The sequence below is a fragment of the Ostrea edulis genome, chromosome 5 (genome assembly GCF_947568905.1).
Source record: "Ostrea edulis chromosome 5, xbOstEdul1.1, whole genome shotgun sequence".
NCBI classification, from domain to species: domain Eukaryota; kingdom Metazoa; phylum Mollusca; class Bivalvia; order Ostreida; family Ostreidae; genus Ostrea; species Ostrea edulis.
The window spans coordinates 32,487,798-32,514,868 of record NC_079168.1 but is presented as its reverse complement, the minus strand read 5'-3'; the positions used below and the strand labels follow the sequence as shown (position 1 = coordinate 32,514,868).

General features: G+C 35.9%; 2 protein-coding genes and 2 non-coding genes across 8 annotated transcripts in view; all 4 read right to left on the bottom strand.

Moving 5' to 3' along the window:
• LOC125649285 (kinase suppressor of Ras 1-like) overlaps positions 1-4,301 on the bottom strand; it is a 55,561-nt gene extending 51,260 nt beyond the window's left edge. For 3 of the 5 annotated variants that reach the window (XR_008803188.1, XM_048876721.2, XM_048876723.2), the window contains exons 1-4: positions 4,209-4,301; positions 3,458-3,570; positions 2,731-2,789; positions 1-648 (exon numbers count right to left, since the gene is read on the bottom strand). Coding sequence is in view for 4 of the 5 variants with exons in the window: in XM_048876721.2 (XP_048732678.1) it covers positions 1-648; positions 2,731-2,789; positions 3,458-3,537 (787 nt within the window). In the remaining variant the exon portion in view is untranslated. Of the gene's footprint in view, positions 649-759; positions 1,029-1,246; positions 1,427-2,730; positions 2,790-3,457; positions 3,571-4,208 lie in introns of those variants that run through there. The other 2 variants (XM_056165810.1, XM_048876722.2) reach the window with 2 other exon arrangements.
• A 14,852-nt stretch (positions 4,302-19,153) lies between these two features.
• Trnai-uau (transfer RNA isoleucine (anticodon UAU)) lies at positions 19,154-19,262 on the bottom strand. Its single transcript has 2 exons — positions 19,225-19,262; positions 19,154-19,189 (listed from the first exon to the last, which is right to left on the bottom strand). It is a non-coding gene; the product is annotated as a tRNA-Ile (tRNA).
• A 67-nt stretch (positions 19,263-19,329) lies between these two features.
• Trnag-gcc (transfer RNA glycine (anticodon GCC)) lies at positions 19,330-19,400 on the bottom strand. The gene has a single exon. It is a non-coding gene; the product is annotated as a tRNA-Gly (tRNA).
• Positions 19,401-21,261: 1,861 nt separating this feature from the next.
• Positions 21,262-21,789, bottom strand: LOC130054935 (uncharacterized). Its single transcript, XM_056166046.1, has one exon. It carries the CDS (start codon positions 21,787-21,789, stop codon positions 21,262-21,264), a length of 528 nt encoding a protein of 175 aa, XP_056022021.1.
• Positions 21,790-27,071: the final 5,282 nt, after the last annotated feature.

Here is a 27,071-nt window from a genome sequence, read left to right as displayed (position 1 = left end):
CCTTCTCGTCCAGTTTTCGTTTTGTTAGAGGCCAAGTTCCATAAAAATTTATATTCAAACAGCCCACTCCACTGCTTTTCCTTGGGGGGCAGCTAGAGGTGGCTCCTAAAGGTTGTCTTTCCGGTGAAATATCTTTGATCCGCACATGTATGGCAGAAACGTGAAGCATGTTAGAAGACACCGGCCGTGCACAAGATGAATCATTTGATTCATTCTTCGAGTCCAAGGAAACAGTTTCTGGGGATTTGTTACATATATACACGTAGTTCAAGTCGTTTCCGACTGGCTCCAAATGGATAGTTTCTTCATAACGATAACAAGGAGTCTGATGGTTATCTTCGTGGGACAGCGAGTCCACTGCTGTTGTTCTGGTGACGTTTCGATGAAGTTTAGTAGTGGAATGTTCGTCAAACCGACTTTTATGCCTATGTTCTATTCCACATTTGGAATGCACCCATATGTAAAATCTACGAAACAACGATGTGCGGGATTTAGGGACTTGCTTGTTTTCCTGTTTTAGCGGGGATTTTCGGAATGGAATTTTCAAGCGCTTCAAGGATCGTCGGAATGAAAGACGATGATGTGGTCTTGTATGGAAAATGACTGGAGTTTCGTTTGTTGTGTGTATTTTTCTCCAATGTTCATCCCCTAAAATGAATGATGTACATATGTGTAAAAGGACATAATGCATCATTTTATATAGTCAACATTAAAATTAATAAGGATTCAAGTTTAGAGTGGGTCACAATAAAGTCTTACTGGCACATTGGTATATCTTAATGTCATAGGTCTTCATGTTATTGACACTGGTGTCAGTAATGATGATATATCACAAATATACCAAAATTATTTTGCTCGGTTGTTGTTATTTCGTGGGGAACCGGGTTAGAATAGGTCCTTGGTACCACTTGCTTGTCGGAGGAGACCGCAAAAACCGAGGCCCCGTGTCACAGCAAGTGTGGCACGATAAAGGTTCCTCCCTGCTTAACGGCGATAAGAGCCGAGCATAGGCCAACATTTTGCAGCCCTTCACCGGCAATTGTGACTCTCCATTTGAGTGAAAGATTCTAGAGAGGATGTTAAACAATATACAATCAATCAATCGTTTGTTGTTTCACGTCCTACTCGATATTTTTTTCCTCATACAGTTGTGTATACAGACCTCATCAGCTTTAGATGAAGTACCACCAATTTGGATGCATGGTGCTGAAGATCAAAGAGAGAAGGGTTTGTTACCAGAGCGTACCATGAAATGGGATCTCTGCTATTGACGTCATATCTAGGAGACCCGCGACTATCACTTCTGATACCAGGCGCTTGGCGAGAGAACAGTCACAACCTATATGTATGTCAAACGTCTTAGGTGTGAAGCGGCACCGGGGTAGAGAATCGAGCCCGGGACCCCAGGGCTGCGAAGTGATCACCTAACCAGTAGGCTACCGTAACAGCTGTGTCAATAATATTAAAGTTACCTCACAAAGAAGTCAATTATAACATTAATGATATCCTACACATAACTTCCCATATTTATGTAGCAATATCCATTATCACCTGCATATGGTGTATATATATATCTCAACTGATTCGATACGCAAGAGCTTGTTCTGTGTACGGTCAGTTTTTAAATCGAGGCAAGCTACTGACAAACAAGTTGATGATACAAGGGTTTCAACAGTCTCGTTGACTGGTTCACGTTCTTCGAAAGAAATGTTTTTCATTTTTTATGTTACAAATTAAAAACATAGCTCATTTAATGCTGACAACCAAACTTTGGACCGTCTAAATGCAAGGATAAGAGAAGTATTTTAGCTGTGATTCTGTGTTATGTAAACAAAGACAAGAGTGTTTTTATGTAAACAAACAAACCAGTGAAACGTTGATTTTGTAATTTAAAGCATCTTCAATTTGTACAATCACAAATTTTAACTTTTAAATGGCGCATTTTAACTAAAGTATAGTTGAAATGTGATATATATAATAAACTTGGATCAATATCCATTTGTTTTGAAAACCCCGTAAACAATAACACACCTCAATCTTTGTTTTCAAAACAAATAATAAAGTTTATACAGTGTCATTATTAAATCCCGTGGGGTTTCAATTTTCGTGGGTACCGTCTAATCCAACCACAACGAAATACAAAGTTTATATCATATTTAACGTCCGAGAAATCATATCCATGAAATCACATTGCAATGAAACTGAAATGTTGACAATGCACGAAAACTGGCTCCCACCAATTTGTTTTAACCCCCACCCCCCTCAAATCAGTCTTCATTTTCCATAATACACGTTTATATTTCGGGGTGAAGTCTCCGCAGAGAGGACTCCCACGAATGAGAATGATTCCACAGTTCGTTAAGCGGGCTGAGCAAGTTTCTTTGAAAGTCATACTGTGTTGTACTTACGACAAGTCAAAGTTTGTAGATTGTGTTTCAGTGTGCCAACTTATGAAGAAAAAAATAGTCCAAGGTCATTAATTCAATGTTATGTGCAGAACAAAAGAAATCTGATGGTTACAGAACCTAGTCTCAGGGTCAGTGGGAGACGTTTTCGTAGCCTTAGTAACTCTGGGTCCATTTTGATATTTATAAGACATTTATATGAAAACAAAAATCAGCGTCAGTTGCACTGACAGCACTTCCAGGGCATTGTGATCGATGTGTACCAGGTATTCTTGTTATGGACGAGAAAAAGATAAAGATTATTTTCATGAATGGTTTATCGTACCTGTTATTTTCTTTGAAAGTTTCCTCTGACATGCCGATTTGTCATCCGAGGTTGAGAATCTGCATTACAACGAAAAAACAAAATAGGAACTGTGATTACAACTAATATTGATGTTCACGATATCAAACGCAGCTCTCATGTTCTAAAATGTAAATATTTTATAAACTTATGTTACGTCCCTTCAATCATTTTGCATTCATTCATATACACGTCAACACGTGAAGCATCACAATATTAGACCCCTGCAAGATGCTCGGGATATTTAGCAGTGTGGGTTCTTCATCCTACCACATTCACTTTAAGGTTTCATCCGAAGGACCGGCTTTCTAATACCGAGCACTAGGTGAAGTAACAATCTCGACTTACTGGGGACGGCGTTGTTTGGGATTAAAGAACCCGAACCTCGTGTACACAGCAGGGATGTACAAGTTTTATGACATATTACTATACAAGAAATCAAGATAGAAATTAACAAAGGATTAAAAGCTGTTATAAAATGATATTAAACCGCATTTATATACACATCTCAAACATTAATATATCCCTTAATCTACGGTATTCTGATATTAATGTCAGGAACTAAAAATCGATATTATTTGACATTTTGAACAGTAACTTTCATAACTACTTTTCAATATAGTTGTATGCACATCATCATTGATCTCTCCACGCTTTTCATTTTTTAAAGATCCTTGTTTTTTTACTTGACGATACTAGAAAAACTCACATGGAAAATGTATGGCGACGACGTAATGGAGGCGATTCCTCGGGGTCGTCCACGTGGTAGTTACTTCCAAATTTCGTCATCTGCGTCCGCAGTTAGTTCTACGTTCTCACGAACTACAAACAAAATATGATTTTGCATTACTTCATATCAGATTGCAACTCCATGTGGCTCCCTGCCTCAATGCTCGGTTTGCGTCCTGATGTTGAAATAGCGTCTGTTTGTTATTCATACACTAATTATCTCTGTTTGATTAACAGAATTGTGTTCGGAACATTATTTATTATAACTTGCAAGTTAGGAACGTTGAAATCAACTCCACACATCGTTAATGAAAAGAAATTAATAATAGCTTTAAATGTAGGTTGTAACTAAATCGACGAAGGGCATTAGCGGAAACAGAGAAGGCAGTACTTCTTTGACAGCCATTGGCCTAATTTAGAAATCCTCTTTGATGGTTAAATGAAAATACTGATCGAGGTTTTATTTTGTAAAGAAGAACAGATCCAGAACTGTTACGATTACAGACAGAGTTTTATAGTCCAATTCATTAACACGCACCACTCTGTTCACACTCTCTGGGGAATAAAATGTTCACAGACCCTTTTGTTAAACATCGAAAAGATACAGACTTGCTGAATTTTCTTCTCAGGATGATTCGTTACAATTGATCAAAATACAAAATAACGACTGATTAATTTTTCGTAATTGATAAGTATAAAGCGATGACAAAATAAAAACAAATGAAACATACCTTGTTTCAGAACAGTGCAGGTCTCTGCTGCTGACACGCATCTGATCGATAGAGAGCGCTTCAGTTCCCGCCGTCGAGTGACACACAGCTTCTTCGGTACTGCAGTGACAAGTGAGCATTGATTACATCACCGATTTACCACCGATGTGCTAATAGAAATTATCAAGATATCTCTGTTTTTACTGGTCATGAAGAGAGCTAGAAAACGTTATGAAATACATTGCGCTGCCAATGATTATTTGTGAAAGGTTACTTTAAAATATTTTTTGAAAACTTTAACGGTTTTCGATGATACAAATTCCATTTTGTGCATTACTTCACACAGTATTCCAAGTCAACGAGTGGCACTGCCTATATCAAACGTTTAAACATCATATTGTTTTGACGAAAATGCTTGCTTTAGTCTTTCAAGACACAAATCATATCATAAGAGGCCTACCTCCACAGATCACGTGATGAAGACACAGGCAATGCGATACGAACACAGAAGAGTTCTACCTCTACAGATTGCGTGATGAAGACACATGCAATGCGATACGAACACAGAAGAGTTCTACTTCTACAGATCACGTGATGAAGACACAGGCAATGTGATGCGATACAAACACCGAAGAGTTCTACCTCTACAGGGCACGTGATGAAGACACAGGCAATGAGATACGAACACAGAAGAGTTCTACCTCTACAGATCACGTGGTGAAGACACAGGCAATGCGATACGAACACAGGCAATGCGAAACGAACACAGAAGAGTTCTGCCTCTACAGATCGCGTGATGAAGACACAGGCAATGCGATACGAACACAGGCAATGCGACACGAACACAGAAGAGTTCTACCTCTACAGATCGCGTGATGAAGGCACAGGCAATGCGATACGAACACAGAAGAGTTCTACTTCTACAGATCACGTGATGAAGACACAGGCAATGCGATGCGATACGAACACTGAAGAGTTCTACATCTACAGGGCACGTGATGAAGACACAGGCAATGCTATACGAACACGAAAGAGTTCTACCTCTACAGGTCACGTGATGAAGACACAGGCAATGATATACAAACACAGAAGAGTTCTACCTCTACAGGTCACGTGATGAAGACACAGGCAATGCGATACGAACACAGAAGAGTTCTACCTCTACAGGTCACGTGATGAAGACACAGGCAATGCGATACGAACACAGAAGAGTTCTACCTCTACAGGTCACGTGATGAAGACACAGCAATGCGATAGAAACACAGAAGAGTTCTACTTCTACAGACCGTTACAAGGAAATAACTCCAATGGTATACTAATTTGATTGAGTACAACACATCCCCCTCGTTTTTCCTTTTTATTATTTCCCTGTTTTATCTCATTTCATTTTCAAACATGTCTGGGTGAGAGAGGAATTAAGAGGAGTGAAAGCTATATGGGTATTAAATCATTGAATCTTCTCGTGTCCTATGCGACAAAAATAAACCAAAGTTTATTTATCTTCTCGTGTCATATCCGACAAAAATAAACAAAACTTTATTTATCTTCTCGTGTCATATGCGACAAAAATTAACAAAACTTTGTTTCAATCATGAATTACAAGAAAGTTTTATTTTCAATGTGAATCATTAAGTTGGATGAATGTACGAGTTTCGGTGTGTCAAGAGTTCAAATACGTATATACATATGTATCTATTAATTTTTCGAATATTCAATTCGTGCAGTATGTGGCAAAACCATGACTATTATCTTGACTTAGTGTACGCAAAATGTGATCACAATGCCTGTCGATAGTTTGGTGCCCCCTCCCCCCCCCCCTTACCTCTACAGATCACGTGATGAAGACACAGGCAATGCGATACAAACACAGAAGAGTTCTACCTCTACAGGTCACGTGATGAAGACACAGGCAATGCGATACAAATACAGAAGAATTCTACCTCTACAGGTCACGTGATGAAGACACAGGCGATGCGATACGAACACAGAAGAGTTCTACCTCTACAGGTCACGTGATGAAGACACAGGTAATGCGATACAAACACAGAAGAGTTCTACCTTTACAATGCCAGTGCTGTAAAAATGTACTTTACCGCACTGGCACATTACATGACGTCACAATGAAAAATACGTCATGATGAAGGTCATGACGTACATATCTACCTTCCTTTTGCAGTTGGAAATGTCAAAATATTTTTTCGTTATTGACCACCGCTGTCAAACAATAAATCGCAATCGTATAAAAGTTTCTGTCAAATGAGTTATATTAATTCTCTTTGATATTGAAATACTTTCAATTTCTTCTTTATATAACATACATGCTAAAGTAATATCCATATTATATTGTGATCTTGATATCGTCCCTAATCTGCACGTATATAGTGACTTTCACAATGAACTCATATGCATAAACAGGGTTTCCGTACATACAAATTTCATCATTGGCACGGCACCCCGGGGTTTTTAAGTGAAAGATGTTTGATTTATGTGACATGTGAACTTCAGTGCAAAAGGAAAGTTAGGGGAGCAAGTTGTGGCTTCAACAGAAAACATGTTTTTCAGGCTAGATTCAACTTCGTATATGCAAAAATCGCCGCATCTTGCATATTCAATGCAAAAATTAGACATGTTACAAGTCACGATAAACTTGCTCTCATCACTTTTCAAATTAAAAAATTAATATATTTTGAAGTTATATAATTAACTTCAACTTGCATTGATATCTGGATTTGGTGCCAATGGAACAATTTATACATACACGGTGCGATTTTATCTTGATATTTGATCACGTAGAGACTGTCGGTCTGGTGAAAAATGTATGGGAGGTCAATATGCACTTTAAAATTATATATACATTTTTTTTTATTTATCTTCCCGTGTTATATGCAACAAAAATTAACAAAACTTTATTTATCTTCTCGTGTCATATGCGATAAAAATAAACAAAAGTTTATTTATCTTCTCGTGTCATATGCGACAAAAATAAACAAAAGTTTATTTATCTTCTCGTGTCATATGCGACAAAAATTAACAAAACTTTATTTCAATCATGAATTACAAGAAAGTTTTTTTCCAATGTGAATCATTAAGTTGGATGAATGTACGAGTTTCGGTGTGTCAAGAGTTCAAATACGTATATATCTATTAATTTTTCGAATATTCAATTCGCACAGTATGTGGCAAAACCATGACTATTATCTTGACTTAGTGTACGCAAAATGTGATCACAATGGCTGTCGATAGTTTGGTGCCCCCCCCCCCCCCCTCATGATATTGGGTTTCGGTATTTACGTTTCCAATGAGTAAAGGGTGATCACTCCAAATGCGTTTCCAGTGTTGATTGGTTATTTTAATCACCATACCGATCAATTCGCTTTTTTTTTTTTTTTTATCGGAAATGGTTATAACTAATTATTTCTGCCTTAATATGAAAAAAATTATATATTTTGACCAGTTTTCTTTGTAACAGTTGCACTGGTTATTGGTAAATTCTATTTAGTCAATATATATTAATAATCATTAAACATTTATTGCATATTAGTGATGATCTGTTCACCCAAGAAAAATAATCATATCCCTCACGGGCAATGCTGAGGGGAGTATGTTTTACTTGAGAGAGCAGATCTTTATATCTCCCGAACATTCATGCAATGAAATGTTTGTTATACCGAAACAAAACAAGACTGCAAAAATGTAATTGAAATTTGTTGAAGATGAGTGAACTTGGCGAACAATAAGTCTGTTCATGAGTGGGCACCGGTTGCGAATCGGGAGTTCAAAATCCGCATTGATGGTACCCGTAGTTACAATAGATACAGTACCGTACTAAAACCTGTCCAAAATATTTAGAATTTAAAAAAAAAAAAAATGTATTGATCATACTTCAAAGAAGGATATTTAATCGAAATCATCATCAGAATATGTTTTACAGGCAGCATCAAGTATATCGAGACATCAAGCTGTTTTTAGTACACACATACATGTAATTACACTGATGCCTGGAGTACCTAAGGTACCAAATTGCACTGCATATATGCTTGCAACATTGATATAGGAAAAAATAAGCTTCGATATAAAAACATGAAGGTTTCTAAATGGCTTGCTTAGTTATAGGTAACAGGGGTAATTACTCCTGGGCACCTGATCCCACCTCCGATATTTCCAGATATTCGTGTTTGTCCCACTTTTAATTTCATGTTGCTTGTGGTATTTATGAGATTGATCACAGTTCCTTTTCATCAATTTTTCACCTTGCAAAGTTTTGATAGTTACTAAGTAGTTGCAGCCGAATAAATTGTCTTGTACTATAATTTAAATCATCAGGATTTATCTTGATTGGTGCAATTTTGTACTGACTGGTTTTGATTTTGTACCCCAAGGACGTTTACCTGTATTCAACAACCAGGTGCTGCTCTATGGTGACCGAGACATAGCAAAGATTAGCAACTTCCTAAGTCTCGTAATATCTCGTGGTTTCCTATTTTTTGGTATAAATACACATACTAATTTCAATTACGTATGCCGATTTAAGAATGAAAGATATCAAGTTCAAATCGTTCAAATCCTATCACTAAAACATTCAAGATACAATATTTTCAGAAGATATTTCACTTCAAAGTAAAATGAAAGTGAAGTTTCAGAAGGCGACACATGATCCAAATCGGAAAAATCGGAATATTTTTTTTTATCATCAAATCATTTTAAAACTTGTTACGTTCGATTCCAAATAAAATTAAGTCAGCATCAATTTATCAAACCAGTAAATAGGAATTAACGACTTAAAAGTGGGACCGTCACACATTTTAAGCAGTAAACATGCCGCCGTAGGAGGTGCTTATCTCTGTTATATATGTATCTGATGGTGAGTAGTTTTCAAGCATAATTAATGGGGTTTTTTCTACACATTCAAAATATCTTCCGACCACGCGCCATGTCTGAATTTAAGTCAAAACGTCTTAATAGTCACCTTTTGAACATTAATGAAGATTTGTTTCCGGGCATAATAGAAAAAAGCGTTCGTTTTCTAGATGTGATTTCGAATATAATCGTTTGAGTGACTTCAGCGACAAACAGAAACTTTGCTGATAGAGCAATGTAAAACTGTCCCTGCCTCTTTTAAATTTATTTCAGATGACGAGTTAGAGATGTCTGGGTGTGTAGCTTTGTGAACAAAACTTGAAAACAAGATGGTGAATACTTATTTCATGCTACTTTGATGAAGTGTTTGTGATAGGGCATAAGAGAGAGCAGATTATACAAATCTAAATAATGTTTTATTGAATTGCAGGTGGGATGAGGTTTTCAGTGCTACTGATATAGATGATGTATACTCTAATTTTCTACAAAATACAAGTGAATGTATTAATCACCATATACCAACAAAAAGTTTCACTATTAGACCTAAAGACAAAGTTTTCATGACTAATACTATTAGACGTTTGATGCGGAAAAGAAATAGGATTCATCATAAAGCAGTCAGAACTGAAAACCCATTACATTGGAGTAAATACAGGTCTTTACGTAATCAAGTCATTAATGAAATAAGACGTTCTCGTGAAAATTATAATAAAAAACTCACAGAAGAAATTGATAAAAAATTTCCACCGGGCAAATGGTGGAGGATAGTTAAATCCCTATCAAAACTTACAAACAATCACAAGCCAATGCCACCCATTAGATCATCAGGTAAAACATTACTTCACCCCATCGATAAGGCAAATGCACTAAATTCATTTTTTGCTGATATTTCTACTATGCACCAAGAACCCGATATACCACTCCATGGTCCTGGACCTCCTATGCATCATCCTCTTGATAGTTTTAATATATCCGAGCAAGAAGTACTTGATCAACTACTAACCTTAAATGTAAACAACCCCCCGGTCCTGATGGTATATCACCTAGAAAATATTGCTTCATCTATTTATAAGCCTCTTACAAAATTATTTAACATATCATTGTCATCGGGCAAACTTCCAAAATTGTGGAAAGTAGCTCATATTACCCCTATTTATAAAAATAAAGGTAGTGCACAAGATGTAAATATTTACAGACCTATATCAGTTACTTCAGCATTTTGTAAAGTACTGGAAAAAATCATATTTAAGTATCTTTACAACTATGCCTTAGACAATAATATTATCTACAAATATCAGTCTGGATTCCAGCCAGGAGACTCGACAACCAATCAACTTGTTGAAATTTATAATACTATTATTTCAAGTCTTGATAAAGGTAAAGATGTAAGATTTATTTTCTGTGATATATCTAAGGCCTTTGATAGAGTATGGCATAAAGGTATTTTACATAAGTTAAAACACTATGGCATATTAAAACAAATTATCAATTGGGTTGATAATTATCTATCTGATAGATCTCAGAAAGTTGTTTTAGGTGGATTTACTTCTTCTTCTAGATCTACAAATTCAGGAGTTCCTCAAGGATCTGTTTTAGGGCCATTTTTGTTTCTGTTATATATTAATGATATATCTGATAATCTTTCAAATGGTGTAAGACTTTATATGTAATTGTTGATGATGATATTATACAAGAAGCTAATTCACTAACTAATGATCTGGAGAAAATAAAGCAGTGGTCTACAAAATGGGTTGTGGATTTTAATCCACAAAAAACAATCAATTTAGATATTACTAGAAAACACATTTCTCATCCTAAAGTAAATTTTGACTGTAATGGCCCAGAAGTTATGAATGCAGAAAGTCATACCCATTTAGGATTGAAATTTCAATCTGATGGTACTTGGAATTCACATATACTAGATATACATGAAAAAGCATCTAGTAGACTAAACATTTTGCGTATGCTGAAATATACTCTAGATCGTCAATCATTGATAAAAATATATTTTTCTTTTATACGTCCAGTTCTTGAATATAGTGATTTAGTGTGGGACAATTGTACTGAAAGAGAAGCCAATTTGCTAGAAAATATGCAGGTTTCTGCAGCACGAATTATTACGGGAATGAGAGTAAATTCTTCCAGATCAGCACTTTATGATGAATTAGGGTGGGACACTTTATCAACCAGAAGAAAAGTTCATAAACTTCTTTTATTTTACAAAATAGCTCATGGAATTGCTCCCCACTATCTTCAATAACTTTTGTTACCTTACTTTCCTTCACAAAAGTTACATAATCTAAGAAACTATGACAACCTAAGGTTTCTTTTACCTCAAGGTAGGACATCATCATACATGAACAGTTACTTACCTTCAACAATCAATTTTGGAACGAACTACCTGCTCACATTAGACAACTTTCCACTCTTGCGTCGTTTAAAACTGCTATTAAAAACATGTGTTATAGAAAACCAAATAAATTGTTTAATTTAGGTAAACGTCGACTAAATATTGTTCATTGTCAATTAAGAAATAATGCTAGTGACCTAAATTTTGACTTACATTGTCATTTTCTTCGAGATAATGCTACTTGTGATATGTGTGGTTATCATGTGGTTATCATTCATTTCTTCTTTGAATGTGTCCAGTTCTCAGAACTAAGACTTAATTTATTTGAATCTATAAATGCAATGCAGCTGCATGTTCCTATATCCTTAAAATTATTACTCTGTGGAAATGAAACTCTTAATTTCAACGATAATGCAAAGATCTTCAAATTTGTTCAAAATTACATCTTTCAAAGCAAAAGACTTTAACAATGCATTTAAAATATGTATTTGTAATGCATTTATCTATTCTCTTGCTAGTATATGTATTATGTATTTAGCCTTGAACCGGTAACCCCCCCCCCCTTTTTTTATGTTTACTTGTTATCAAAGTTCTTCTTATTTTCTATTAACCATCTACCTTATTTTTGGCATTTTTTCTGTTTTTGTTTGTTTACTATACATTTACAATACACATTTCCCATGTTATCATGACATGCTATGTGATACATGATACATGTATTCTATCTTCATCCTTTTGAATTATGTATTAATTTTTATATTGTCAATATTTATCATACATATTGTATATATACTCATGCTCATCATTATACATACATGTAATCACCTTGTACCTTATTGGAGAAGGTTTATATAGGCTGCAAGCCTGCTGCCTAATCCATTTATGTTCCATACATAATAAAATATTGTTTAAATTAATCTAGGTCACAGGTGTCAACGAGGAAATAAACATGAAGTTCTGGAACAATCCAGTTCAATTCAGTGCAAATAGTAATGATACACAACAGCAGAATAACACAAAAAACAACAAACTTTTAACTCCATTGTGTATGCATCTATGATATTCTTCGCGAAATTTCATTGTATATGGAAAAGAACTCATATTCAGTGGTAGTTTCACACGCACCATCTACTATAACTGTGGTTCCTGGGTATAATCTCCTATTTATTGATGACAACAATTCTACACCTAACTCACGCTAAGAGTGTTCGATTTCTTCGTCATCAAAATAATCTGGCGAATGTAAAACAAAGACTGACGCTGATGGAAGACTGTACTACTTAATGGACCTTGAATGACGAATTCCCCACGTTGATGCCCTCAAGTAAATATTGCACAGGAGCTTTTCCATCCAATGTTATTTCATACAGATTTCCAGACTTGGGGATGCATGCATAAAGTGTACCTGGTCCACAATTTTCCTGCACATATTCAATAATAGCATCTGGCTTCACAGCAGAATTGTCCAGTACATTTACAATAAGGGAGTGTTCACGTCGATACCTTCTACTTTTGACTGGACGATCATATTCACCAAGATGGCTGCCACTCGGTGTGGCTGTCATCGTGAATTGAGCGTTCTAATCACACGATTTTCTAAATATCCAACAAAAATAGATTAGAAATTATAACATATGTAGATAGGGACCCTCAATGAATAACAGGGGGTATTGGTTCTTAACTTAAACTCTACAAAAGGTATAACCCACCGTATCAAGTTTTTATTCTATCATTCCCTGTTAATACAACATGAAGAATTTATTATACTTTCATGTAAAATACTCGAATCTGATTGGTCAAGAAGCATTTGAAAAAACATATTGTTACCCTCTGAGAACAGAAAGCACGCCCCCCAGGGTGATATTATCTAGCAACGGGTAACAGTACTTGACAACGGGTGATATTATAAAAATTATCACATGCGTCAAATGTATGTGCGTACGGTTCGCCGTAGATTGTTAGACGACGTCGTTTGAGCGTTTGTAATAAACACGAATACCCGCATCGATATACGAAAAATCGCATGACAGTGATTGATCAAATGTCAACAGACGTAAGTCTTTCTGCTTTGTTGTTTATATAACGTTCAGTATAATAAAACGAATATTGCATGTAGTTGAGAGTAACATTGAAAATTTTCACCCCGAGAAAAACCATTGTCAACCTCGGCTACGCCTCGGTTGACAATGGTTTTCTCGGGGTTAAAATTTTCAATGTTACCCTCAACTACATGCAATATTTATATAATATCAAACAAGCATTCAAAACCAATATTCACACACGCACAAGCAATTCATATACCACAATCTTAATGATAAATAAGTACAATAATAGACTTTATCATATAGCTAATAAATAGTCTATTATAAAATCTGCGTAAAATCTAGAGAATGTTAGCGTTCAATATCCTGAGAATTTATTGAACGCTAACTTTACATTGTGTAAATTGTGTGCGCCCGAAACATTCCGAGTATGAGCGTTCAATATTGACGTTACCGTAACGACGTAACCAAGCCAAAATGGCAGACGACGGTCCTCCGAATCTGACAGAGCCGGTATTTGATGTCATATTCATTTATTTAAACAAAATGTTTTACTGTACATAAATTATGATGTCCCCCATTCACAAAATTAGTTTGCTTCATGCATTAATGACGGGTTTAATATTGAACAGTTAAGAAATGCATGCTGATACAGGGGTCAACATTTACGTTTGTCCGGTACCAGTGGAAAAACATTTCGGACAAGTGAATATTGATGGGCACTTGTCCGATTGGACAAGTGCTTTTTTATATAAAGAAGTCTCCAAACAATTTTGTGAAAAGTTTATCGGTAGTTGAGAGTCGAAAGTACATGTAAAATGCATGGAAAATGAAGTTCGATCGCTATGTAAACTAGCTGAGTCAAACTCAATCGGGATTGGTGTTCGCTTATTGCGTACTACTTTCAATCATCCATGGCAATCTCTCACCAGAGGGCGTTACGCTACACTCCACAATGTAGCGCGCCCTCTGGTGAGAGAATGCATCCATGGATCTTACGAAGTCATTGATTCAAGATGGGAAGTCTAGATAAAATTTTGTTTTATGCGTTTGTTGTTTTTATCAAGAGAATAAGATAAAAAAAATCAATCAAGCAGGTATAAAAATAGACTATATATTAAGTAAATTAAATACAGTTTTCAAGTTGACGATATTAGATCCATTTTAGAAATTTTTTTCGGACAAGTGAAGTTGAAGTTCGGACAAGTAAATATCTTTGTCTCTTGTCCGAATGGACAAGTAGGGAAAAAAGTTAATGTTGAGCCCTGTGATATTGCACACCTTCACCTTAGATGTCAATATTGATGAATTCCCGTCTATTTTGGAGTATTTTGAGTGGAAAGGGATGTAATTTAACAACTAAATACTTTAGCTATATAATAAAAGGGTTATTGAACTTATATTGAGCTTATACGAGCTTGCGCGTGCATTTTGACAGCCAACGAGTGCCAATATTCACCAATATAAGTTCAATAACCCTATAATATACAATTAACCCAGAGGGTTTACTCTCTCTCGATAATTCATTTATGTATTCATTCCATTTTATAAGTAATTTTCATTTTTGGATGCAAATAGATTATGAAATTTTATAACATTAGGTCTAGTATGAAATATTTCTGATGTATAATATCGCCTAATATCATTCAAAGCAGGACAAATAAGAATATAATGCACCTCATCTCCAATATCAGATCTGCAATCCCGTGGGGATCCGGGTTAGAATAGGTCCTCAGTACCCCTTGCTTGTCGTATAAGGCGACCAAATGGGGGCGGTTCTACGGATGAGACCGCAAAAACCGAGGTCCCGTGTCACAGCAGATGTGGTACGATAAAGATCCCTCCCTGCTCAAAGGTCGTAGGCGCCGAGCATAGGCCGAAATTTTGAAGCCCTTCACCGGCAGTGGTGACGGCTCCATATGAATGAAATATTCTCGAGAGGGACGTTAAACAATATTCAATGAATCAGAGCTGCAAATATTACATTTTCTTTGGTTTCTATCTATATCTAGCCACTTTCCCGTTCTTATGAATAATTTATGATTTTTAGTTATAAACCTGGTTAATTTGCATTGTATATATATTGAAATATTTGACAATATGATTATATTGTAGGATTTGTAAACATATTGAAAGTTATGCCTTTAAAAGATTCCTTATATTCAGATACCCAATCTTGAATAAACTTATCTTTCAACCTTTGTTTAACATGATAGATTGATTGATTGTATCTTGCTTAACGTCTCGCTCGAGAATTTTTCACTCATATGAAGACGTCGCCAAGACCGGTGAAGGGCTTCAAATTTAGGCCTATGCTCGTCGCTTATGGCCATTGAGCAGTGAAGGTTCTTTAGCGTGCCACACCTGCTGTGACACGGGGCATCCGTTTTTAAGGTCATATCCGAGGACCCGTGACATTCACACCTGATGCCGAGCGTTTGGCGATGGAACTGTCACTACCTATTTTAACGACTTAGGTCTGTCACGGCCGAGATTCGAACCCCGGCCTTCCGCATGCATGATAGATAGTATTGGTGTTGTCAACATTGTACAATACATTAGATATTCCACAGTCATCTAATGTTTTCTTTAAATTCAAAAATCACTTTGGTTGATATCTGGTCAAATTTATGTCTGACGTGTTTCATACCAATTGTTAGACCGTTCTTGGCACACTGATTTTGACTACGGATAACTCCGTTTACATGATCAAGATATAGGGCTCACGGCGGGTGTGACCGGTCGACAGGGGATGCTAACTCCTCCTAGACACCTGATCCCACTTCTGGTGTGTCCAGGGGTCCGTCTTTGTCCAACTATCTATTTTGTATTGCTTATAGGAGTTATGGGATTGAACACCGTTCGTTATCTTCACCTTTCATCTACAAGAAATTTATATAACATATACAAGTAACAATATTTTTCATTTTCCCCATGCAGCATCCAACACCAAAAACTAACAATTATTGATTTTATAAGTAAATATACATGTAATGGTGGTCGACCTAACTCACTATTAATCATACAATTTAGAGTAGATGACTTAAAATGTAATAACAATTTACTAAACTTTAAGTGTATCTTTTCAATAACTCCATTGTTTCCAAAACCCCACATCCATATAGAAGGATAGGAACAACAATTTTGTCAAATAAGTGTAAATGATCTTCTATTAAGAGATTGAGATCACGGCCTTTGCTTGATATTGAATACATTTCCTTAAAGGGACTGGTTCACGTTTTTCGAAAGAATTTTTTTTTTTCATTTTTGATGTTAAAAATCAAAAATATAACTCACCAAAATTTGGACCGTCTGAATGCAAGGATAAGAGCAATATCTCAGCTTTTGATTCGTTTATGTAAACAAATACTGGAGTCTTTTCATGTAAACAAACAGACCAGTGAAACGTTAATTTTGTAATTTAAAGCATCGCTCGTCATTTTGAATAATCACACATTTCAACTTTTACCTAAAGTATCTTTGAAATGTGATATATATAATAAACTTGGATCAGTATCCATTTATTTTGAAAATTTCGTAAACAATAACACACCTCAATCTTTTTCAAAACAAATAATAAAGTTTCTATAATGAGCTTCTGTCATGATGAATAACCTTAATTTTTTGTGAAACCTTCTAAACATATTAGACTGTAGATTTTGATTATTTAAGGTAACTCAATACTCGCAAGTATCATCTGATAAAAGTTTAAAGTGTGAATTTATTTCAATTTATTATGAGATTGATCACTGTTTGTTATTTTCACCTTTCATTAGAGTAAAAACTAATAAACTATAAAATATATAGGTCATCACACTTTTTAAGATGCAAGACATACATATACAAAATCATATAGCAATGTCATAAAATTGCAATTTTCCTTCAAAAGCATCATGAAAATTTCACCAAAAACTGGTTAAAACAATGTAATAGTATTCATAATAGTTTTTTAAAAGCTACTCAAAATTTCTGTAAAAAATAAAGAAAATCTATCGCATAATGAACTTGATAAAGGATTCATTGAAAACAGAGTTATTGCCCTTGGATTTAATATTTTGAAACATCTTATTTATTTATAACTTAAGACTTTTGAATTATTTTATGTTTAACAAGATTTTTTACAATAACCATTGGAAAAGACTTCAACAAAATGTATGGTAATATCAATCATAAATCTAAATAAATCATTGATTTTGTAAAATCTTATGATGTCACAGGAGGGTGGAATTACTTTAAAGGGACTGATTCACGATTTTTTTTCCAAATTTTGTTCTTCACTTTAAATAATCAAAATCTACAGTCTACTATGTTTAGAAGGTTTCACTAAAAAAAAATGAGGTTATTCATCATGACAGAAGCTCATTATAGATAGTTTATTATTTGTTTTGTAAACAAAAATTGAGGTGTGTTATTGTTTACAGGGTTTTCAAAATAAATGGATATTCATCCAAGTTTATTATATATGATATCTAAAGTATTCTTTAGGTAAAATGTGTCATTTAAAAGTTAAAATTTGTAATTGTACTCTATGAAGATGCTTTAAATTACAAAATTAACGTTTCACTAGTTTGTTTGTTTACATAAAAAGACTCGAGTCTTTGTTTACATAGCACAGAATCAAAGCTAAAATATTGCTCTTATCCTTGCATTCAGACGGTCCAAATTTTGGTTGTCAACATTAAATTAGCTATATTATTAATTTTTAACATCAAAAATGAAAAACATTTCATTCAAAAAACGTGAACCAGTCCCTTTAATTAAAGTGAAAAATAAAATTTGGAGGTGAATCAGTCCCTTTAAAGCTGTATGGTCCGAATTACAATATTTTTTTCCATCTCGTAAAAACGCTATTAAATCATCGCACGTATGTAGTTATGAGGGTGTATGACATATCATACATTATTTCACCTGTTTTAACCAAAATTATTTGATTTTAAATCGATGTTTACAAATAACCGCGTCACTTTGCCATTTCAAGTGACAGTCACGTGACCAGTTCAAACTTCCAGATCATCGGTGGTCTTATCTGTGTAAAGCTGTGTATTTAGTTACAACAGTACCGTGCCATAAGTTTAATAGAATAAATAAAAATATCAAATACCTCTTAGTAATTCGTTGTTTTACGCTCTTTCAGCCTTAAAACTTGACAGTTGCGTATGGGTTAACACATTATGTTGGGATTCCTCTGACGCGCGTGGGTCTATTTGTAGACGTCTAACACTGTATAATTTATGGGATGATTTATATATGTACCACACTAAATTTACTTTCTAAATAATATTCTCACTGTTTTCTTTTACATGCAGATGTTTTCAAGCATGTGATTGAGGGAAAGTTAATAACTTAAAAGTAATTATGTACAAAAATAATACATGAACATCGATCGGGTCATACAGCTTTAATGGCTCTATTCGATACATATTTTTTTCCATTTCCATAAGAGAGCCAGTTCTTGAAAAATAAAATACACCCAGATATTGAAAATGGTTCACAATGTCAACGTTTCTTCCTTCAAATTAAAAGTTTTCATTAACAGGGCGACCTCTTGAAAAAAATCTTGATTTTAGTTTTATCAATGTTTACCTGAAGTTTCCAGGTATTGCAATATAGTAAAATAGTATCAAGATATGTTTGTAATTCATTTTTGTTATTCAGCGCGGAATGGTCTTGTATTTACCCTGGAAGTCCTATTCAGGAAGTCTGAAAAAAAAATTGGCTGCTCCGGGTGAGGCTCGAACTCACAACCTCCGCATTCCTCATCCTGTGTTAACACAGGGAAGGTACTATTTATAAGTACGGCGCGCTAACCGATTGTGCCACCGGAGCTCCTATTTAATCTACGTCTGTAATTTAAAAAAAAGAATAGAACGTGGATCCTAAAGTTTGAAAAGTGTGCATCGGCCGGGAATCGAACCCGGGCCGCCCGCGTGGCAGGCGAGCATTCTACCACTGAACCACCGATGCGCTGAATAAAGACGATAGGTGTTTGAAAGTGTTACCTATATATTTTGCGCTATCTAAGGTAATCTTGGTTTTAATCAGTCTAATAATGTTGCGGTGTTGTTGTAATAATATTTATCACCTGAAAGTGGCTGGACTGACGGACTGATATGTATATTACGTGACCGTTACATAAAGAATACACGTGCGAAATATCACATTTCTTAAAATGTTTAGGTCCCCTGAGTAAACTCAGGTGACCTAAATACAGCTGGTTGTCGTCGTGAGTTGTGCGTCGTCCGTCATGTATTAACAATTAAACATTTTTAACTTCTTGTTGATAACTATCATTCCAATTCTTTTCAAATTTGGTATGAAGCATCCTTGGGACACGGGGGCATAAATTATAAATTTCGGGCCTCCTGCATCACTGGGGCCCTAGGAGCGAAGCAAAAACTGCCCAAAATTGACCAATTTTCAAAAATCTTCTCTAGAACCGCACGTGTGTAAGAAAAACTAAATGCATAATGATGTAGAACAGGAAGGCCTCTACCAAAATTTTAAATTTCATGATCCCCGGGGTAGGGGTTCTGATACTAAATTGAAACTAAATGGATATTCAGGAAGAGTAGGTAGTCCTTCACCAAAATTGTAAATTTGATGATCCCTAGGGGTAAGGGTTTGGTTTCAGGGTGTTATCTGTCATGTTAAACAAAGATTGAAAGATCAGTTTATTCAAGACTGGCTATCTAAATGTAACAAATCTCCTAAAGGCATAACTTACAGACTTTTTACAAATCTAATTTTTAAATGTCAAGAATATATATTGTCAAATATTTCAATACATAAACAACGTATATTAACCAGGTTTAGAACCACAAATCATAAATTATCCATAGAAACGGGAAGGTGGCCAGATATAGATCGAAATCAAAGAAAATATAATATTTGCAGTTCTGATATTGGAGATGCGATGCATTATATTCTTATGTGTCCTGCTTGAAATGATATTAGGCTACATTATATATCAGAAATATTTCATACTAAACCTAATGTTATAAAATTTCATAATCCATTTGCAACCAAAAATGAAAAATTACTTTTTAAAATTGTGTGAATACATACAATTAATTACCGAGAGAGTAAACCCTCCGGGTTAAATGTATATAGTCCATTATTGTACTTATTCATTATCAAGATTGTGATATACATTTATATGAATTACTTGTGCATGCGTGAATATTGGTTTTGAATGCTTGTTTAATATGTTCTATATGTTGTCTTAACAGCGAATAAGAAAAATGAAATTTGTAAACTTGTCAAAATCATAATAATGATTTGAAGGACTTATTTAAGTTTGCTAGTAGTATAAGCCGCCCCGATAGGGGGTTCAACTGAGTGCAGTTTTGAGTGCGGGTTGATAGGGGGTTCAACTGAGTGCAGTTTGGAGTGCGGGTCGATAGGGGGTTCAACTGAGTGCAGTTTGGAGTGGCGGTATTGACATGAGTGTAGGGGTCAAGCAGGTGGCCGGGAGGCCACCTGGCGCGGTGAAGTTGGGCTGGCGCGGTGAAGCTGGGCAGGTGGGCACAGCTGGCGCGGTCAAGCAGGCGAGGTGGGGCGATAGCGTGTGAACGTTTTGATATTGGTTTTGTATTCCTTTTGTATGGATATTCCTTTTGTATTCCTTTTTGTTAAATTTCAAATAAAGAATTGAATTAAAGAAGAACAATGGTTGAAAGTTTACACATTTATTAAATGAACAATTAAACACATTTATAAAAATCAACAATTAAAAGTTCACACGTCCACAATTAAACACAATTTATAAAGTCCACACAAACACAATTAAACACAATTTATAAAGTCCACACAATTCACAAGTCTTTCACAGGGACTTGGATTTCTTAGGGGCAGCCTTCCTCTTCTTTTTGGGTGGTTCTTCTTTGGGTGGAGAAGGGTTTGCGCTGGGAACGTCCTGCTGTTTCGGATAGTCCGCAATCCAATGGCCAACTTGCCCACACTTGTAGCACGGGTCGCGCTCTTTGCTTTTCTTGGTGGTTTTCTGCGGGCAATCTGACGACCAATGCCCCGTTTCCCCACAGGTGAAGCAGGCGTTGTTGGTAGGGTCCTTACGGGATTTAGCGGCCACTACTTCCTCCAGTTTTTTCATCAACACCGCGGTGTGATTGGCGATTTCGTCGGCCAGCACGTTGATGCAGTTGACTATTCCGTCCAGTGTGGTCGTAATGATCGCAAAATCAGCCCTGGTCATGGGGGAATCTTCATTACTAATGGGTGGTTTATCGTATAAACCCAACTCCAGTCCCGTAGCATCCTGTGAATCGGGGAAGAAAAACCCCAGGCCTTGGTCCGTAGGATTCTGACTAGGGAGAAAGTCCGTGGTCTGTACCATTTCCAACTGCCTGTCAATGTATTATTGCTGCGTCTGATATACGGCCTTCTTAGCTTTCTTTAAGTCGACTTGTTTCTGTGCCATGTTATAATTATCTAGCGAACCTTGATAACTTCAGGGTATTGGATCCTACCACATGAGGATTCGTTACATTTCTTAAATGAGTTTGTTTCGTAATGCCCATGTTGTAAAAAAATAAATAAATAACAACACATTTTTGTAGGTTTACAACTTTTATTTTATTGCATATTTCAGATGAAAAAATGTCATTTGATGTAGCTTTTTCCTGCAAGTAGATGCAGGTCGATATTTGAATGGTTAAGTTTTTAAAGCCAGTGTTCATTTGTGGGTTTCTCGATACAGTGGTGTGATTCTCTCGCATCGACTAGTCCTCCTCCTCATCCTCTTCCTCCTTATCTTCCTCCTCGTCTTCATCATTGTCGTACTTATCTAGATAAGATTCAAGTAAATATTTGTTTTTGTGAAGAGCCATCTTAATGGATTTTTTAAATCCATGATTGTCGGACACAAGTTCATCGATGGCGTCCGTCACCTGTTCGTGCGTTGTGTCTTCTTGCAACTGATACTGATCGTAAAGGAACCGTTCATAAAGTTTTCTAAACGGTTGGTAAGTTTCTCCTTTCGTCTTTTCGTCTCCTTTCTTACTAGCCTTCTTTTCTGACATATTTTGGTTCAAGTATTTCTCGTATCTTTTCTGCCACTCTGCAGCTGTATGTTTTCGCGCTTTATGTGCTATTTGGCGAAAGACGATATTATTGTCTTCCTCTGCGTCACTGTCAGTATCACTCTGTGTTGGAGATACATCAGTCATGTCAATATCCTCTCCCTCATCGTTGTCCCCATGTTTTAGTCTTTTGTGACGCATCATGGCATCTCTGCGAGAAAATAAAGCATGACACTCTGAACACTCAATCATGTTCACTGCTCGAATGCATAAAAGTGAATGAATAATTCCTGGCTTTTAGGTTCTTTATATGTTTCCACCACCACCACCACGCAAGTACCGCTCGCATTGCTCTATGATAGAGCGTTTGCTTCCTAACCGGAAGCTCATGAATTCGAATCCTCCTCATCCCATGGCAGCGCCAACCTAAGACGTAAACATTGGTAGTGATTGGTCCTCCAGATGCACTGCATTTACGGGTCATTCGGAAGGCCCTATGGTGGTAGGCGTTTGCAGGCTAAAGAGCCCTCACTGCTACGGGTATAACCACTAAGCATAGTATTTCATTTGCAAGTGGTGTATTTCTCGGGAGACGTGAAATAACCATCCAACTATACTACCATCCACACTTTCGATAACATCACACACCCTACCAACACTTTCGTCAACACCACCCTTATTTTCATTAACACCACATACCACCTGGCACCATCCACATTTCCATAAACACCATATACACACAGCTAATGATGGGGCATCAGATGCTAACACTTGTGTTTTTAACACCTTTTTTTCACCATCACACCACTACCTATACAGGTCTGGGAATTGATAGTTTTACATATCAATATCGACGAAAGAGATAGATCTTCCGTTATTAGTTTGCTTGTATCTCCACCATACTACCATGCACATTTCCATTAACACCACATACCACTACTCATACACCACTTACCACCACCTATACAGCACATACCACCACTCATACACCACATACCACCACTCAAACACCACATACCACCACCTATACACCCCATACCACCACCTATACACCCCATACCACCACCTGTACACCACTACTGGCACATCAGATGTAATCACTTACATCATCATTCAAAAGGTAAATGCTAAACTTCATTTTTTGCGTGTACAGAAATGCATCTTGTCTAAATTTGCAGTCAAGAAAGACCTTATGTTCTGCTTTAATACAATGCTATTTTGATTATGCATGTTCTTCTTGGTATTGTGGTATTGGCAAACAACTTAAACAAAAATTGCAAGTAACCCAAAACAAAGTTGTCAGCTGGCCAACTGCTTGACCCCCGCTGACTCCTACACTCATGTCAGTACTGCCACTCCAAACTGCACTCAGTTGAACCCCCTATCGGGGCGGCTTATACTACTTTGGCTGATACTGTTAAAATCCAAATGCTTATTTAGGAATAGCAGAAAAGGATGTACAAAACATGGTGAATTTCATAACCCAGGGTTTTGACTCTAGGATGAGTCCAGATTAGTCGTATCTTTCTTAAGGTAGCCGACTACTCCAAGGCTTATACCCTTTATGATACAACGTCACAAGTTAGATATTTTAATGTTTTGTGAAATTGTTTTTATCGATGGATTTGAATTGGTTGTCTATGATCATGACTCAGTGAACAAGGCATTGGGCTGGTGAACCATACCGGTAGATCATGAGTTGAAATCCGCCATAGGCTGTTTTTGATATTCAATGAAATGAAGTTTTTAAAATCATGTTATATTTATCCAAAATTGCATTTTGTCTGCCTTTTGAGTTGAAGTAACATAAATGTCTTTTGCAAACTTTTTTTTTCTCATGACAGACCTATAGTCAGAAACTTGTGATAATAAGTACGTATTGTTTCCTAGTCAATACATATATATACCAATATAATTTCCCAATTGTCAATCCCCAAAATCACTGATTATGAACGGTATAATACAAAAGATGTTAAATGTTAACGTTGACACTGAATGTAAAATGTTTATTCCTAAACTTAAAAAATTCTTTGAAAATAAATTCTTTTCTGAACTTCAACATATTAACAACACTCAAAGTGGTAAGCTCTCATTTTATAGTACATTATTCAACCATGATGTTATGAAACTAGAAGTCCAACCATATTTATGTCTTCCACTTCCTAAGAATTTAGTTTCTTATCTTACCAAATTAAGAATAAGTGCACATAAGTTGTATGTAGAAACAGGTCGATATTGTAATCCTGTCATTCCTAGAGAAAATAGATTTTGTTTTCATTGTCAAACTATTGTTGAAGATGAAAAACATCTTTTACTTGATTGTCCTGTGTATGAACATATTAGAAAAATGCATTCAAAACTACTAGATATTAATACCTTATTTTGTTTACTAAATCCACATAACCTTGTATCTACAAAACAAACCTGTCTATACATCAGAGACTGTTTTAATGTTAGAAATAAGTTTTCAACAGTTTGATATTTTGTAATGTATCAATATATATGTGTATCTATGTATGGCTAACAACACATTCTTATATAATGTGCTTTAGTGCCAATAAAGAATTGAATTGAATTGAATTATTTAGATATACATTTTATCTACTACATGATTTAACAATCTGGGGATCAGATTCATGTGGCCAAATATGTGGATTATTTCGAAATCGTGCAAGTTTGGTGTATTATTACTATGATTTGTATAAGATACCTTGAATTACCAATTTCAAAATTAGTATTTATTAAACTTATATTAAAATGAATTTTTCCCCCTTTGGTATTGATATAACTGTTGGTATGGTATGTGAAATTCATTGTGTGGTGGATTTTATCGATTTTGTCAGATTTCCTAATGGTAGTCTCTTCGTATCCCTTGCCGAAATGGACAATATTATTTGCCGAGCTCAATATTTTGATGAGTTGGCCATATATGACAGGGGTTTTACTAAAAGAACACATAACCTTCAAACTTGGCCTACCTTGGAAGACTGATGGCTCTGAATGCTGAATCAGCTATTTTCTTGGGGGTAACCATAATAAAGGCATCGGTACTCGATTATGATAAAATATCTTCACCTCATTTTTAGTTTGATTTATAGCATAAAAGAGATACTATTTTAGTCTGTCCAGAATTGGACTGCCTATCTCAGTTATCTAGATTTCGGGTATCGAAAATAGCTGAAAAAGCTGTATTTTGGCTTGATAATTGAGACCAATATGTCTGGAATAGGTGGCGCTGTATAAAAAGAACATGCATGGATATTTCGTTGAAATATTTTGTAAATGGAGATAACACCCATAGGTGATTCTCCATGCAAAATATCACAATGATTGGTTATATGTGCTTCTGGACTGTTTTGCATGGTTTTATCTGAGACAAGCACTTAATCTTAATTAATACACATATCATATTATGTAAAGCCATTCATCAGTGTATGCACTTTTGAGGGCATTGAAGTTTTAAGAACACATCTTGTTTTATCCTGTTGCTGAACATTAGAATTGAGCTTAGATATTCAAAACAGGAATTTTTTTGTCTGGCTTTCATAGCCCTTGAGATTAGTAATACTTTTGACTAGACTAAGTACTCGGGTGACCGATAAGGCCTGTGGGCATCTTGTTTAATGTCAACGTCCGTCCTCCCTTTACCGGATTGTCGCATTTGAGAAGCAGTAGACGATATTTGACGGTTGATTATAGCCGATTGTTTAAAGTCAGTATTTCGCAAATTTTATGGTCGTTATAACGATCTAGTTTGACAATACAACCTATCATTGGGTCAAATACTGTCTGACGTGTTTCATACCGATTGTTAGGCTGTTCTTGATTCTGATTTTGACTACGGATAACTCCGTTTACCTGATAAAGATACAGAGCTCACGGCGAATGTGACCGGTCGACAGAGGATGCTTACTCCTCCTAGTTACCTTATCCCACTTCTGGTGTGTCCAGGGGTCCCATTCTCCCACCAGAGGGCGCGTTACGCAAGCTTCTCTTACACCTGTGTCAACACTTGAAATCACGTGACAATCTAATCACATGATAAAAACAGACATTCTCATTTCCTTTCCTTTTAAAAGTTCCGGCAACTGGTGATGCACCAGGCTTATTCTATAGTCCACTGGCACATTAATAAGTACACATTTACCATTTAACTCTTTGTCTCTTATTTTACAAGTTTTATCGTATTTTTACAGCCTTTCTTACAGTACAGCCAACGCGGACCCCTTATTTACCGCGTCACCGCGACGGAAAGTGAATCCTTTTCGCATTACACCGTCGCGGTTTTTCATAGCCGGGCTTCGCGGGACCACGTTTATACCGCGGCGGAGTAAACTACCTGTATTTGCACAGTTGGTAACAGGTCTGAATACTGTATCTTGTCTGCAATGACAGTTACTTCCAATGGATAGAATTAATTGAAAAGTACAATTTAAATCTTAAACATGTATGTTTGTGAATTAAAATTTTCGCAGTATTTCAGAACGAATATGTACGTGCATAATCCGTATATTCGACAATGTAAAACATAATTTACTTCAGAGATTTTGGTTTCGTATTGTCAGTGATTATCACGGGAAAATTGTATATGTGGGTA

Coding starts and splice junctions, on each gene's coding strand:
- LOC130054935 (XM_056166046.1), bottom strand. CDS start 21,789: ATGGTACAGACCACGGACTTTCTCCCTAGTCAGAATCCTACGGACCAA.